The sequence below is a fragment of the Dendrobates tinctorius genome, unplaced genomic scaffold (genome assembly GCF_039654945.1).
Source record: "Dendrobates tinctorius isolate UK_male_01 unplaced genomic scaffold, ASM3965494v1 ptg000254l, whole genome shotgun sequence".
In the NCBI taxonomy this organism is placed as follows: domain Eukaryota; kingdom Metazoa; phylum Chordata; class Amphibia; order Anura; family Dendrobatidae; genus Dendrobates; species Dendrobates tinctorius.
In genome coordinates, this window is record NW_027361921.1 from 14597368 (window position 1) to 14614122 (window position 16755).

Genomic DNA, 16755 nt, shown 5'->3' on the forward strand with positions numbered 1-16755 from the left:
TAGAAAATGGTTTGAGAGAAAGCACTGGAGACTTCTAAGGTGGCCAGCAATGAGTCCAGACCTGAATCCCATAGAACACCTGTGGAGAGATCTAAAAATGGCAGTTTGGAGAAGGCACCCTTCAAATATCAGGGACTTGGAGTAGTTTGCCAAAGAAGAATGGTCTAAAATTCCAGCAGAACATTGTAAGAAACTCATTGATGGTTACCGGAAGCGGTTGGTCGCAGTTATTTTGGCTAAAGGTTGTGCAACCAAGTATTAGGCTGAGGGTGCCAATACTTTTGTCCGGCCCATTTTTGGAGTTTTGTGTGAAATGATCAATGTTTTGCTTTTTGCTTCATTCTCTTTTGTGTTTTTTCATTTAAGACAAATTAAATGAAGATAATAATACCAAAGAATTTGTGTTTGCAATCATTTTCAGGAAGAAACTGAATATTATCTGACAGAATTGCAGGGGTGTCAATACTTTTGGCCATGACAGTAGTAGCATTTCATCAGATCCAGGTTCTCTTGCCTTGTCCATGTATGGTTTGTTCCAGTAGCCCATTCATACATATATGAATACTAACCCTCATTCCAGGTAAGCCTGGACCTCCATCTCTTCCTGGTTCGCCAGCAATTCCTCTAGGTCCAGGACTACCAGCTGGTCCACGTTCTCCTGCAGGTCCCTAAGTACATAAAAGAAATATAGTTGGATATTTTTCTTTTTATCTATCTATCTATCTATCTATCTATCTATTATCTATCATCTATCTTGTATCTATTATCTATATATCTATTCATTATCTATCTGTCTATCTATCTATCTATCTATCTATCTATCTATCTATCTATCTATCTGTCTATCTCAGCATTGAATTACCTTTTCACCTGGCACTCCATTGCTACCTTGGGGCCCACGGAAACCTGGAGATCCCTAGATGGGAAGGAATGCACATAGATTAAATACTTCAGCTGAATATTGTATTTTTAGCACTACTTAGTACACGGTAAATTTTAAACCTGATTTTAAGAATAGTATGTCATTTAAGTAATTTAATTTCTACTGGGTTCATTATAGAACAAAAAGTTTTTGGATATATCCTTTTAAATCGATTTAAAAGGTGTTTTTATTTTAACAGGGCCATACATCAGGAATGAGAAGGGGTTGTCCTAGTAGTGGACAACCTTTTTAGAGTGTATTTTCCCAAACATCCTGAATAGTGATCATCTACAAGTTGTGCTGTAAATGTGCTTATTCCAACATACATGTAAACTAAAATAGAATGTAAACTACTGGACAACGTTCACTTTATGAACTAGAATTTACGTTTAACAATTTATGATGAAAGGGTTAAACTTCTAGAACCTCCATCAATCCTGACAATGAAGGGATGCAGGAGTGATTTAGTGCTGCATATCTATAACTGTTTTTCCTGAGCAGCTGGAAGGCCAGGATGCCACCATAGAGCAAAAATATTAACTGGTATGGAGTGCTGAACCAAACATTGAAAGTTATGCAGAGCTAAATTTCTTCTTCATTGTTAGGATTGCTGGAGGTTCATCATACAGCGATGGAATGTCCTTGTCATATGTCATGACTCTTAAAGATAAGAATAGCTCTTTAAACAAAATTTAGGCTCAGCTCAATCATTAAGGAGAACCTGTCATCAATATCATACATGTTAAACGAAAGTTAAGGATATATTGGCGCTTTTACACTGATTTAATAGGTACCTTCAGTGTAGAAATCCACAGCCTGGTTTTTGTTTAATTATCATTAGAAGTTTTGGTGCAGTAAGCTCTTCGTGCATCAGGGTGGGACAGGACTGTGGAAAGATGTTTCAGTTTTGCCACAGCCCCTCTAATGCCTCTGGTGTCTTCAATGAGAAGCCAAAATCTCAGTCTGCGCATGTGCTGCCATCGGCACTATTTACTGAAGACCACCTGGAGGTCAACCTGCGCATGTGCTGCTACCAGCGCAATTTTATTGAAGACTGCTGGGAGGTCAATGTTTGCATGCACAGACACTGTTGCCATTTTACTGAAGCCCACAGTGAGATTAATGTGTACAATTACAGCCCATGGTTAGGACTGGGCTGCCATGAAGTCTAAAACAATGAGACAACACGGACTTAAGAGGCAGTGGACGGGTGTGACAAAACTAAAGACCCTACCCACAGTCCTACCCCAATGCAACAAAAGTTTATTGCACCAAACCTTCTAATGATAATTGAGCAAAATGCAGGCTGTGGATTTTTACACTGAAGGTACGAATTAATTCAGTGTAACAGCGTCATTATGCCCATACCTCTAGATTATCATGCATGATCCTGATGACAGGTTCTCTTTAAACACTGATAATATTGCAGAAAAATCTTCTTACATGGCGATGTTTTCTACATAATACAAATTATTTGATAGAATCCTGTGTTATTCTAACACACTGTTTTTTGAAAGACAAAGCTGATTTAGATAATAAGGGGCTTAGTTAGGACGGATTATCTTGACTTTTATTAACATGGTTAAGACCACATAACATACATGTGCGGTACCTGATCCTGGGCTTTTAAACTTTATCAGTGTAAATGTATAATGCTGCTTTGAAGCTTATCCAATGTAGCAGGAGCATGTTGGGTCACCGGCACTCCCCTCTGCAGACCCAGATAGGACCCAACAGTAGCTAATGTTTTTACCTGTAACTGGGTCACCTGTGACTGGCCAAATTTCAGTGGAAAATTAAAAAAAAAGTATAAATAGCCCCAGAGGTTTTCTATAAAGTCTCAGGGGACATATTTATTTTACTAAAAAAGTATAATTATCAAAACATGCCGGAAGGCAAGGGGTGAAAGCACCACAAACAAGTTGCACCTGTTTTTTCTTTATAGTTGTTCTCTTGGATTAATTTAAATGCATTTTAAAACTGTATAATAATGCTATTAATATTTGAAAATATTTGTGTCTAAGCATCTACAATTTTTGACAGAATAAAACTGCCTATTTTTAACTGAATATAACTAAACATACTCTTTCGCCTGCAGCTCCTGGTACTCCATTTGTTCCTGGTTCCCCATTAGCTCCTCTTTTGCCTTCTTCTCCTGCAGGACCAGGAGCACCTGGATTTCCAGCTTCTCCCTATACACAGTAATGGAAATAATATCACGGTATGTAGAGTATGTAGTTATTCAAGTAACAAAGGTTCTAAAAGAACTGGTCACATGCAGTTAATACTTTCATAAATAAAAAAAAAACAATGTAGCAAATTCTTATAAAAATGGAAACGTCTATTAGATATTAGAACATATATATATATTTTAGCTAAAAGGAAAAAAAATAAGCACATATTAAAAAGTGAATCCGCACATATAGAGATGAGGAACTTTAGTTTTGATCACATGTTGTTTCTTGCTGGGAATCCATGAAGTGATGACAATATAATATTTGTGGGGAGATAAAGTATACATGTAAGATATAAAAAAAAATACTCCTGACATGCTTGCAAATAAAGATAAGAACAAAACATTGCTAAATGTGATGATTCACAATATAAAACTATTCAGACCTCTTTAAATTTTTCACACTATTTCATTGCAGCCATTTGGTAAATTCAAAAAAATTCACTTTTTTTCATTAATGTACACACTTGACTGAAAAAAATAGAACTGTAGAAATGTTTGCAAATTTATTAAAAAAGGAAAACTGAAATATCACATGGTCATAAGTATTAGGACCCTTTGCTCAGACACTCATATTTAAGTCACATGCTGTCCCTTTCCTTGTGATCCTCCTTGAGATGGTTCTACTCCTTCATTGGAGTCCAGTTGTGTTCAATTAAACTGATAGGACTTGATTTGTAAAGGCACACACCTGTCTATATAAGACCTTACAGCTCACAGTGCATGTCAGACCAAATGAGAATCATGAGGTCAAAAGAACTGGCCAAGGAGCTCAGAGACAGATTTGTGGCACGGCATAGATCTGGCCAAGGTTACAAAAGAATTTCTGCAGTACTCAAGGTTCCTAAGAGCACAGTGGCCTCCATAATCCTTAAATGGAAGAAGTTTGGCACCACCAGAGGTCTTCCCAGACCTGGCTGTCCAGCCAAACTGAGCAATAATGGGAGAAGAGCCTTGGTGAGAGAGGTAAAGAAGAACCCCAAGATCACTGTGGCTGACCTCCTAAGATGCAGAAGGGAGATGGGAGAAAGTTCTACAACGTCAACTATCACTGCAGTCCTTCACCAGTCGGGCCTTTATGGCAGAGTGGCCCGACGGAAGACTCTCCTCAGTGCAAGACATATGAAAGTCCGCTTAGAGTTTGCTAAAAAACACATGAAGGACTCCCAGACTATGAGAAATAAGATTCTCTGGTCTGATTTGATGAAGACAGAACATTTTGGTAAAAATTATGAGATATGTGTGGAGAAAATCAGGCACTGCTCATCACCTGCCCAATACAATCCCAACAGTGAAATATGGTGGTGGCAGCATCATGCTGTGGGGGTGTTTTTCAGCTGCAGGGACAGGACGACTGGTTGCAATTGAAGGAAACATGAATGCGGCCAAGTACAGAAATATCCTGGATGAAAACGTCTTCCAGATTGCTCTGGACCTCAGACTTGGCCGGTTTACCTTCAAAACAATAAAATTACCCTAAGCACACAGCTAAAATGACAAAGGAGTGGCTTCAGAACAACTCTGTGACCATTCTTGACTGGCCCAGCCAGAGCCCTGACCTAAACTCAATTGAGCATCTCTGGAGAGACCTAAAAATGGCTGTCAGCCAACGTTCACCATCCTACCTGACGGAACTGGAGAGGAACTGCAAGGAACAATTGCAGAGGATCCCCAAATCCAGGTGTGAAAAACTTGTTGCATCATTCCCAAGAAGACTCATGGCTGTAATAGCTCAAAAGGGTGCTTCAACTCAATGCTGAGCAAAGGGTCTGAATACTTATGACCAAAAATTTCTACATTTCTGTTTTTTTTCAATCAAGATGGGGTTCAGAGTGTACAATAATGAGAAAAAAATGAACTTTTTTGAATTTAGCAAATGGCTGCAATGAAACAAAAAGTGAAAAATTTAAAGGGGTCTGAATACTTTCTGTACCCACTGTATGGCCAACAACAGCCTTAAGGTGCATTTACACTACATTATTATTGTGAATGAGTGCTCCTAGAAATTATATTTTTCCGTTAATTGGGAAGTCTCATCAGGCCACAAATCACTTGATGAACAAACAAAACTAGTTTATCGGGTGGAATGGTAAAAGTGGAGAAGTTGTCCTGACACCCGCTCTGAAGATTTATTACATTGATGTATTAGAATAACCTGTTTTATATGTGACTGTGCATACTGTATGGAATAGCAGTTTAGTTCGCCTTTGGATAGAGTTAACAGTTAGAACCCAGCCCAGGTGGGGGAGAGCTACATTGGGCACAAAGGAGCTGGTTTCTGTTTTACAAGTGATTGTATGTGAGCGGCAGCCAGGACTGTAGTCATGGCCCGCAAAGGTGTCTGTTTTAGCGTGCCCTGGCCACCCGCACCACATATATAGGGTCTCACTCTCTCACTTGCCTGGTTCTCAGAGGCCTCCCTTAGACACAGAGACACTTCTTCACATAAAGTGAGTCCAATTCCAACCTTAAACAGGGAGTTTTACTTGTTTTCAATTGCAGCATGTCCACATCAGTTACAGCATCAACACAGAGTTCTGCATAGTTCACATCCTTCACTTTCCCTGTGCTCTTCCCTATGTCCTTCGGTTTGTACCAAGGTCATCTTGTCTTGACCAGTACCACAGAGTCCTCCCTGTTCAGCTTCACTACGTTCAGTAGTTCCCTTGTCCGTTTCACCTCAGACATGAGGGCATCTGCCCAGGTAGTAAGCTGCCACATTTTAGAGCGACCTGCGGTCCTATACTGCTGTACTTCTGGCCCCCCTGGCCCTGGACGGCTGAGCTTCTTGCTTAAATGAAGGGGAGCTGTTGTCCTGTCTGGGTTCTATGGCTCTTCTCCTTATAAACAGGAAAACACTCTATCTTATCCACGGCTGGCTCCTCCTAAAAAACTATACAGACTAATGTACGCCCATCTAGAGACAACTGAGGTACTACACTTTCCCTATTAATACTGTACAAATAGCATCAATATACTTTCTGTGCCAGGACATGTTTGGGGAACAAGACAGTTTTTATGACCCCCTTACACTCCTCCTTCCTTTAATGATGGTCGTCCCCAACCATGCATGATAAAACTTTATTATATATATGGTATTACTCCACGCAGTGAGAACTATACTGCTCAACACGCGCAAAATTCTTTTCTCTTTCTAGAGAGTCCTGGCTCAAAGTCCTCCAGGTGCCACCCTCAGTACTGTCCACCAGAATCAAACATATTTACAAACACATTACCTAGCCATTAGGCCAACAGTCCTTAGCAACAGTCCTTTAAGGGAAGGAAGGCACCCCCCTCCATTTTTAGCATAGCACTGCCCTTTTATGATGTGTGCACTGCCTGTCCTATAAACAGTCTATTGCCAAAGCCACACACATGGTCCATTCCTCAGTCCAAGAGCAAAGTCCTGCTATCCAGCAGGAATGGAGCAACAGGCGTAACAAAACTGAGAACAAAAATATCCACTCCTGGCTATACCGGCCTCATTGCACCTGACTCTGAGGTGCTGCAGGGTTCTTTTGCCTGCCAGGATGCGAAACAGTCCTGTTACACAGTTATCCTGCTATGGCACAACCAGCACAACTTTTTCTTCCAGCAGCAAATTTTTTTTTAGTTCAACAGCATGCGTCCTGTACCGTTTGGTCCTCCGGAGGCCTGGGTTTGGACTGACATCGACTGTGCAGCCGCATGAGTCGTGGGGTGCCAAGACTGCCAAGACAGCATGGAGGCAGAGCTGAATTGAGCAGTGGCCCGGGCACAGGGAGCTGACTGGGTCTTCTCCGGGGCTGCATACAGCTCCAGGTCTTCCCCTTGATACAAAGTGGCAGCCACCACGAAGTATCCCCGCTGGCTGACTTCTTTAATAAAGACCCAATCCCTTCATACAGTGGTCTGCAGTATTTTATAGAGACATATACCTTGTCATTAGTGCCTTCCTCTCATATGAAGCTGTACCCATGATCAATGTCTGCAAAGACTAGTTGCCTGCGAGTACAAAGCTCGGCCATAGCGTCCCCTCTGGGTTGGCGCAGTTCTGCCCATGCCTCCTTCTCACATTGTTTCTTCTGCTCAATTACTCCTGCAATCCAGGCGGCCTGCCCAGGAGATGGAAACTAGCCCTCCACCTGTGGATGGGGATGGGACGGACCGAGGGTCAAAATACTGCCTAGCGTGGGCCTGCTATATAGGGGCTCGCACCCCGGGATGGGAGGCCGAGGGACAGACGGGGCTTCTGGGGTGAGGGGCCTAGGCATGGACCAGCCTTCTGGGATCAAGGGCCAAGGTGCACACACCACCTCCTGTTCCAACATCCTGGTCATGCCTGTCCCGTGTCTGCTGGATCCCTCCATGGACACAGCTGCACACAACAGCTCCCAATGATAATATGACAAATCTCCAAACCATAGTTAATTAGTTGGTAGTGGCATAATTACCACCTTTCTTGAAAGAATGCATTAAAGCGGCGACTCATAGGCTAAGCATGAAAAAACGGAGGAGTAGAGTCTATGCTATTTTACAAAATTACCAAGTTTTATTTAACATAAAATATGACATAAAATATCAATATATGCAAAAGACACCATATAATAAATATTTGTGAGCAGAATAAGTGAAAAGAGGGTAAGTATCTATCATTAAGTGACCTGAATCCCCTAGATCGTAGCATGGGTAACCTGCCATCACAATAAATGCATGTGAGACAAAAGTACTGCCTCTAGTCATACCAGTCTCCTATGGACAAAGATAATCCCAAAAGTAAAGGGCATAGTGCTAAACCTCAGTATTCAGGGCTCCCTAAAGTATTGTCATGAAGAGTACTCTGAATCAATAGAAAGACTATTAGAAAGTCACTATTTCAACTACTGCAACTGTTTTACAATGTATTTTTACATGTAACTATTGGACGTTAGTCCCTCAGCATTCCCCAGAATCCAGTGCTCCCCTAGCTCTTATTAGGATCCTAGTCTTTCTATTGATTCAGAGTACTCTTTTCATGACAATACTTCAGGGAGCCCTGAATACTGAGGTTTAGCACTATGCCCTTTACTTTTGGGATTATCTTTGTCCATAGGAGACTGGTATGACTAGAGGCAGTACTTTTGTCCCACATGCATTTATTGTGATGGCAGGTTACCCATGCTACGATCTAGGGGATTCAGGTCACTTAATGATAGATACTTACCCTCTTTTCTCTTATTCTGCTCAAAAATATTTATTATATGGTGTCTTTTGCATATATTCATATTTTATGTCATATTTTATGTTAAATAAAACTTGGTAATTTTGTAAAATAGCATAGACTCTACTCCTCCATTTTTTCAAGCTCCCAATGACGAAGTTCCGGCTTAGCCTTCACTTCTGGCGTGGGCTCCTCCAGGGCTGTCATTCTTTCTGGTCCCCAATGGCGTGGAAACTCCAGCTCTGACTCCGGGTGAAGAGGTTCCGGCTTCTGAGAATGGTGTGGATGCACTGACTCCGGACGAAGAGGTTCCAGCCCCCAAGGATGTTGTTCCGCCTCCGGCAGCCGTCTGCAGCTTTCCTCTTCAGGTACGAGGAATCGGTCCATCCGAAATTCATCGCTGACTCTCTTTGGTCTAGCAGGCCTGGTCTTCTCCTCTTCTTGGTGCCATTTCCACTCTACCTGGCCTATACCCCTGCAGTGACAGCTACAGGAATGGTCTATCGCTGCAGGTGCCAGATCTCATAATGGCACTGCGCAGTTGCACATGGGGTTTTCTTCTGGACCCCACCCATTCCAGGGTGGGGTCGCTTCCAACCGCTCCACCCATTTCTCAGCATTTGGTGGTAGAAGGTGAAGTCTTTTACTTCTTTGGCATGCCTACCATGGGCGACCCGGGGGATGTCGCCAAACAGATTTTCGCGCCATACCTGGGTCAGACAGCCCATGAAGGGTGACATCAGAGTCATTGTTCTCCTCTTTGGCGCCATTCTTTGCCATCTTTATGGCTGCCATCTTGGTCACAAATAAAGGGTCAGTCACATCCAAAGTTTCAAAACATGCAAAACAGAATCCGCGGAGACACCATCACATGTTTCTCAATGCAAGCAATGACTAGCCAGGTCTTTCACCGGGAAGGAACAACCATGGGAAGGGCAGTCTCCAATGAAGGAAACCACCTATACCAAAACATGGTAACCATCCACAGACAGCTGTTTCGGGGTATTTGCCCATCATCAGTGTGGAGTAGGAAACTGGCTAGTAGGAGCAATGCCTAGGCAAATGCCACAAAAAAGCTGTCTGTGGATGGATACCATGTTTTGGCATAGGTGGTTTCCTTCATTGGAGACTGCCCTTCCCGTGGTTGTTCCTTCCCGGTGAAAGACCTGGCTAGTCATTGCTTGCGTTGAGAAACATGTGATGGTGTCTCCGCAGCTTCTGTTTTGCATGTTTTGCATATTTCCCATAAGGGATGGGGGCAGTGCTCTAGAATCACTGCGTTGAGAAACACGTGATGGTGTCTCCGCAGTGTTGGATGTTGATCTCCATGAGGTCAATCATCCTCATTTTTCACATCCAAAGTTTCAGTCATGTCCAATACATTAGTCACTTCAGCATCTTCATTCTTCATGGCATCCCCACTTTGAAGGCTGTGGGATCCTGCCGACTATGCCAAGTGTGAGCAGCAGCCAGGGCCATAGTCATGGCCCACAAAAGTCTCACTTGCCTGGTTCTCAGAGGTCTCCCTTAGATGCAGAGACACTTCTTCACATAAAGAGACAGAGTCCAACTCCAACTTTAAATGGAGAGTTTTACTTGTTTTCAATCACAGCACGTTTAAATCAGTTACAGCATCAACACAGAGTTCTGCACAGTTCACATCCTTCACTTTCCCTGTGCTCTTCCCTATGTCCTTCGGTTTGTACCAGTAGCGTAGCTACTGTATCTGCTGCAGAGCAGGGAGAATCGATCATATCCCTGCTCTGCCGCTATGTTCTCTACTGTGTGCACAGGACCTGTGATGAGGTCACAGGAGGGGAGGAGTCAGTGTTATAATCTGTTCAGTTTGTGACTATCCACCATTTTCTTGTAGTGTTTTGGCTGCTGGTCTTTTTCCCCTGGTGCTGGATTTGTCTGGGGTCAGGTGATTGTATCACCCTTTATTAACCTGCAACTGTCTCCCATTCCTTGCTGGACAACAGTGTTAATCCGCTTGAAGTCTGGCTTGGAGCCTTGCTTTGCCTTCTGTGTTTAATTAGTGCAGTGCTGGGACCTCTGGTTCTGCTAGTCTTAGTTTCTGCTTTCAGTTTGTTTCTGCAGCCTTCTCTTTGTTTTCTATTAGGAGGTGACCCGTTTTTGTAACCAGTCCTTAGATCTTTCAGGGACCCCCTCCCCCCTATCTATAGGTCTTCGCTTGAGATTAGCCTAGGATCGTCGGTGGGTCTATTCACAAGGAAAGGGTCGCCCACTCCATCGTAGGGTATCAGCCTAGTCGCAGTGCAGGGTCAGTTCCCCCCCCTCCTACCCTAGTCCTGTGCTGCAGAACCGAAACAATCAGGGTCACATGATCAGGGGCCTCAGTGTATGCAGGACTCTGCTGTGCTGGTTGACATCGTGCTGGATGAGGGGAAATTTATCTGTGGGGTGAGGAGGGGTTTACAGGGTGGATGTAGCAGAGCTGTGTGTGTACGAGGTGTACGGAGCGGAGCCGTGTGTGTACGAGGTGTATGGAGTGGAGCCGCGTGTGTACGAGGTGTACGGAGCGGAGCCGTGTGTGTATGAGGTGTACGGAGCAGAGCGTGTGTGTACAAGGTGTGCGGAGTGGAGCTGTGTGTGTACGAGCGAGGTACACAGAGCAGAGCCGTGTGTGTATGAGGTGTACGGAGAGGACTCATATGTGTACGAAGTGGAGCTATGCGTGTACGAGGTGTACGGAGCGGAGCCGTGTGTGTACGAGGTGTACAGAGCGGAGCCGTGTGTGTACGAGGTGTACAGAGCGGAGCCGTGTGTGTACGAGGTGTACGGAGCGGAGCCATGTGTTTGCGAAGTGTACTGAGCGGAGCCATACGTGTACGAGGTGTACGGAGCGGAGCCGTGTGTGTACGAGGTGTACAGAGTGGAACTGCATGTGTACAAGCTGTATGAAGCAAAGCAGCATGTGTACAAGGTTTACAGAGTGGAGCCATGTGTGTACAAGGTGTACAGAGCGTGGCCGCATGTGTACAAGGTGTACGGAGCAGAACCGCATGTGTACGAGGTTTACGGAGTGAAGCCATGTGTGTACTGAGTGGAGCCATGTACGTGCGAGGTTTACGGAGTGGAGCTGTGTGTGTACGAGGTATAGAAAGTGGAACCGTGTGTGTATGAGGTGTGCGGAGCCATGCGTGTACAAGGTGTATGGTGGGGAGCATTCATACCTCCCAACCGTCCCGATTTTGAGAGACAGTCTGCCCCAGTCGGGAGCTTACTTTTCCTGCAGATGCAGGAGTACACGGCGGAGCCCCAAGGAGCACTTGAAAATTCGCATGTGACGTTCCACCAGAAGTTATGTGCTGGAAGCTGACCGGAAATGAGGTAACTTCAGGAGGAGATTGTGACGGAACCATGGAGACACTTCACGGAATGCTTCAGATCCATCATTGTGTCCTCCTCCGACAGCGCGGACAGCGGGATCACCTTGGACTCGGGGATGTCGGCCATGTGAGCGAATAATGATGTCCTGCACCGGAAGGCTCAGGTGGGCATTACAATGGGAGCCGGGCTGCTATAGTATCTTTATAGAATCTTTCTTTCTTTCTCTCTCTGTTTCTTTTTCTCTCTGTTCCTTCTTTCTCTCTCTCTGTTCTTTCTTTCTCTCTCTTCTTTCTTTCTTTCTCTCTGTTCTTTATTTCCTTCCCTTCTTCCTCTGTCTCTGTTCTTTCTTTCGCTCTGTTCTTTCTTTCTTTTCCCTCTTTCTTTCTCTCTAATCTTTCTTTCTCTCTGTTCTTCCTTTCTCTCGCTCTGTTCTTTCTTTCTCTCTTATTTCTCTCATACGTGGTAATCAAACCCATAACTCCTTTGTGCGAGTTTTATGTGGTGTACATCTGAGTTCCTCAACATCTGCACCACATTCGGTACTCTGCCTCTACCTTTACTCTTTGCTCCCTATGTTTGTTTCACCTTACCACTATGGTGGGCATACATACAGTATTATGAATGATCACATTTGCTCTTCTCTCTATGTGCAGGAATGTCAGGGTTACAGTGTTCTTACTGCATGAATACATGTGTATCTCCCCAACAGTATTTCTGTGACATTTCTTCTGGTTGGATCTGATTACATTTCATTTCTTGCTGGGAATCTATTGTACTCCTCCATCTTCATGTGCGGTTGATTCACTCTTTAATTATTATATTCTTATGTTTTTGCTAATGTATAATAAAATATTTTATTTAATAAACTTTCCCATTTGTATGTGAAATAGTTACTTTGGTTGTGCTCATGATTCTTGTTTGGGAAAGTTAACAAGAATGTTTAGACTTATGAATCCAGAATTATTGACTTACACGCTCTCCTTTTAACCCGGGCTCTCCTTTTGCACCATCTTTACCAGATTCACCCTAAAAAGGAAACAAATTACTGAGCATTATTTAAAAAATACCAAGAAATCGACTTTAATTAAATGTTAGTGAATAGAATTTTTCTTTTTATCGTTACCATATCATATTTTGTTAACACCACAGAGTTGCCTTCACACTCAGAGTTTTACAAAAAATACCACTTTTTAGTTGTTTTCTCCTGTTTGCTTTTTGCCCCATTATTTCGGAGACAATAAGCACAGCAGCCAGATGTTATCTGACTGTCATTAGGAGAATATGAAACTTGCTACAAGCAGTGCAGTTTTTTGTAAATTTGTTCTTGCTGCTTTTTGGATAGTTTTTTGCGTTATTGTTATAATACAGCAGGCTTTAGATAAGGCGCTTTTCAGCAATTTTTCTATTGAAAATAAATTATGACAATATTGTCTAGTGCCTATACAAAAAAGAAAGTAACAAAAATGCTTGTAAAAACACATGAAAATCATGCAATTTTTATAAGTCTGTCCTAAAACATTGAGAAAATCATGTGATTACACGGTTACAGTATCCTCTGATGGAGAAAATCACAGATCCTACCCTATAAAAAAAGATTAAGTTCTTAGCCAAATTTTATATCCTTGTAAGAAAATATCAAATAGATCCTTTGCCAAGAAATAACAATAACAATTTAGCAAAACATTTTTTTAAAGAAAAACTTGCAAAAACCAAGGAATTTCCAAGCAAAGGTACTCATCTATTAAATATATGATACTGTTTCAAACAATACAATGGTTTCTGGTTACTTACTGGTCCACCACGTAAGCCAGGAGTTCCGTTAGATCCAGGTGGACCAGGAGTACCACGAGCACCAGCAAGACCAGGAGCACCAGGCACACCACCAGGACCCTTTGAGGATAATAGTACGGTAACTTGTAGGTTTCATTATATGTATTGAAATAAGAAAATGTAAGTGCTCCACTGTGTCATACCTACCGTTTCTCCTTTGCCACCTGGATTTCCATCTCTACCAGGAGGACCCTGAAATTACATTTATTGCAAAGTCCGATTAAATGTGAATAAAATATAATAGATATATACCATGAAACTTCTCCTTTGGCACTTGCAGTTGTATCTATACAAGAAGGACTCTGAAATTATATCACATACATTCTATTGAATATGAATAATGCTCATAAAAAAGTGTGTACTTTTAGAAGAATAATTACTCATTATTCCTCACTCAGTTTCACCATAATTATAGTGAGCATTTCCTCTGAGAAGACCAGCACCATGAAACAACCACCACTTTTTATTGCAATTCTGGGTGGAATGGTGGAGTTTTCATGGATTGGAATAATTTTCCAGCACATCATCCAGATACTTGATTGCTTCACTAGGTCAGGACATTGGAATTTTAGTGGTCAAAGTGTCCTTTTCTTTGTTCACTTTTAGTAGGTTCTAACCAAAATTCATGGGAAATACGCTTTTTTGGAAGGTGTTGTGACCCAGTTGTCTAGCCATCACAATTTAGACCTTGCCTATCTATCTATCTATCTATCTATCTATCTATCTATCTATCTATCTATCTATCTATCTATCTATCTATCCCTCTAAGCATCTACCGTATCTATTATCTATATGTCTATAATTATATCTATTATCTTGCTATACATCTATCTATTAATTATCTGGCTATAATTTTATCTATATATTTATATACAGTACACGGCTGCTGAATTGACGGCTTTTCTCCTGTCTACAACTATCTATTTATATCTATCTATCTACAACTATCTGTTTATATCTATCTATCTAATATACATATATATACATATATATATATATCTCACTGACATCATCTATATATCTACCTATTCTATGTGTATTTACTGTGCAAACATTAAATATCTAAAATGTGAACTGCATTACTGCTATTTAAAATATACTTTTAAAAATGAAGGTACTTAACACAAAATTGGCCAGTTCATGAGGGCCCAATCAGCTGCAACAAGGCGTACCTTTTCTTAATGGGACTCTAACCTAATATTTATTAAACATGACACTCCTAGACTAAAAGCCTACAAATTTAAAAGACAAGTAGGATCCAGCATTAATTAAAAACAGCCTTAGGGAGTGTGCACACGCTGCGGATTGTGCTGCGGAATTTTCTGTGCGGATTTGATTAAATCCACAGGTAAATCCTGCGTTTTTTCTGCGGATTGGTCTGTGCTTTTCCCCTGTGGTTTGACACCTGCCATGGCGTAGATGCCAAACCGCTGTGGAATCCGCATAAAGAATTGATATGCTGCAGTTTTGAAACCGCAGCAAATCCACGAGGAAAATTCTGCACCGTGTGCACAGCGGTTTTTGTTTTACATAGGTTATAATGGTACTGTACACCGCAGCAGAATCCGTAGCGTGTGCACATTCCCTTAGAGTATGTTCACATGTTGCATTTTCAATGCAATTTTTCCATGAAAAAACTCAGGATTTTACTGCACCAGCAAGGTAAGGTGAATGAGATTTCTTTAATTTCTTTAATTTCATGCACATACTGTTTATGTTTTCTTTGCTGATTTGAAGCAGTTTCAAATCTGCAGCATATCAATTCTTTTGGTGTTTTTACAGCATTTTTAAAGGCAAAAGTTCACACATTTTATGCAGCGCTTTTCCTGACAAAACACCAGTATGCGCAGCAGATTTTTCTGCTGTAAATGCTAAATATGTGCGCATACCCTTAGGATGATGGAGGGAGTGCTCAGACAAATATGGAGGCAGTCACAACCTCCATTAGTTTACTACTCTATCTGTACACACAGTTTATATTAAAAAAAAAAGCAATGCTTACAGAAGGACCAGTCAAACCAGCAGGACCTTGGGGACCTTGTTCCCCTCTAGACCCTGGAGACCCATCAGAACCACGAGAACCAGGAGTTCCAATTTCACCCTGATGAGACAAACAGAAGTAAAGCCTTAAATAACAATTTGCCTGCACATTAACAATGGTCATACTATCTTCTCCATCACTGTCAGGGTCTTGTAAAAAAAATTTAATTTTTCTGAACTGTATAGAAAAGTGTAGTCTCATTTTTTTTACATTGCAGCCTATGGACAGAGAGGCACACTTGAATAGTGTTGCACAGGTCCATAGAGTTGTTACATTTAAAGGAATTTTTCCAGTAGGTTAATGCCTCCTAAGCCGTCTATATGTACACGTAGGTAATAGGAAGCTGAATAAAATGATACCTCGATATCTGTTATATGTAAATGAGCTGTTCCAGGCTATGGGCTGGACACTGATCTGCATGAGAATCTGCCTCCAGGGCTTATTTTACATGAAAGGAGGAGTTACCAGTGTGAGACGTATAACTAACAGAACAGTAGAGCTGAACTTCTTACAAACACATTAGCATCTGCAGCTCTCACAGCTCTGATACTAACCCTGTTTGCCTGTGGAATGGAAGAAGAAGAAGCACGGAGAAGAACCTGCAGATGTGTCAGGTATAATCACACACAGCTCCGCAGTTAGATCAGGAGAGCAGAGAGCGGCCATCGCACATGGACACGTAGGTCATAGGAAGCTGAATAAAATGATACTTTGGCATCTGCGATCTGATGGCTTATTCCAGAAAAACATGGATTTCTTTGGAAAAAAATATTGGATCACAGATATCAAAGTATCATTTTATTAAGCATCCTATGGCCAACATACTCATATAGACGACTTTGGAGGTGTGATCCTTCTGACAGGTTCCCTTTGAGAACATCAATATAATGAAGTCAGTGGCCTCCAGCCACATCCGTGCATATGTGTGACAACTATTTCTTTAAGTATGCACTACGACTCCGATACACTCCACATTTTAAACAAGACAGCAGGATGACATGGTTGGACACCTACTGATCACATATAACATCTAAAGGATAGGTGGTATGTGTTATTTGTAGGATATGCCTTTCATTATATTTAAAACTCAATAGTAAAATATTTTTCAATCTCTAAAGGATAAATCAGAAATGGCTGTAAATATTGTAATAATTTTGAGGAAACAGAAGCTGTATCTGTGAAGGAGCTGTTTTTTA

General features: G+C 41.9%; 1 protein-coding gene across 1 annotated transcript in view; it reads right to left on the reverse strand.

Annotated features, from left to right (window-relative positions):
* COL3A1 (collagen type III alpha 1 chain) overlaps positions 1-16755 on the reverse strand; it is a 200447-nt gene that overhangs the window by 74902 nt on the left and 108790 nt on the right. The window contains exons 16-22 of the mRNA XM_073558192.1: positions 15521-15619; positions 13666-13710; positions 13480-13578; positions 12661-12714; positions 3007-3114; positions 863-916; positions 570-668 (exon numbers count right to left, since the gene is read on the reverse strand). Of these exons, the coding sequence (XP_073414293.1) occupies positions 570-668; positions 863-916; positions 3007-3114; positions 12661-12714; positions 13480-13578; positions 13666-13710; positions 15521-15619 (558 nt within the window). The remainder of the gene's footprint in view (positions 1-569; positions 669-862; positions 917-3006; positions 3115-12660; positions 12715-13479; positions 13579-13665; positions 13711-15520; positions 15620-16755) is intronic.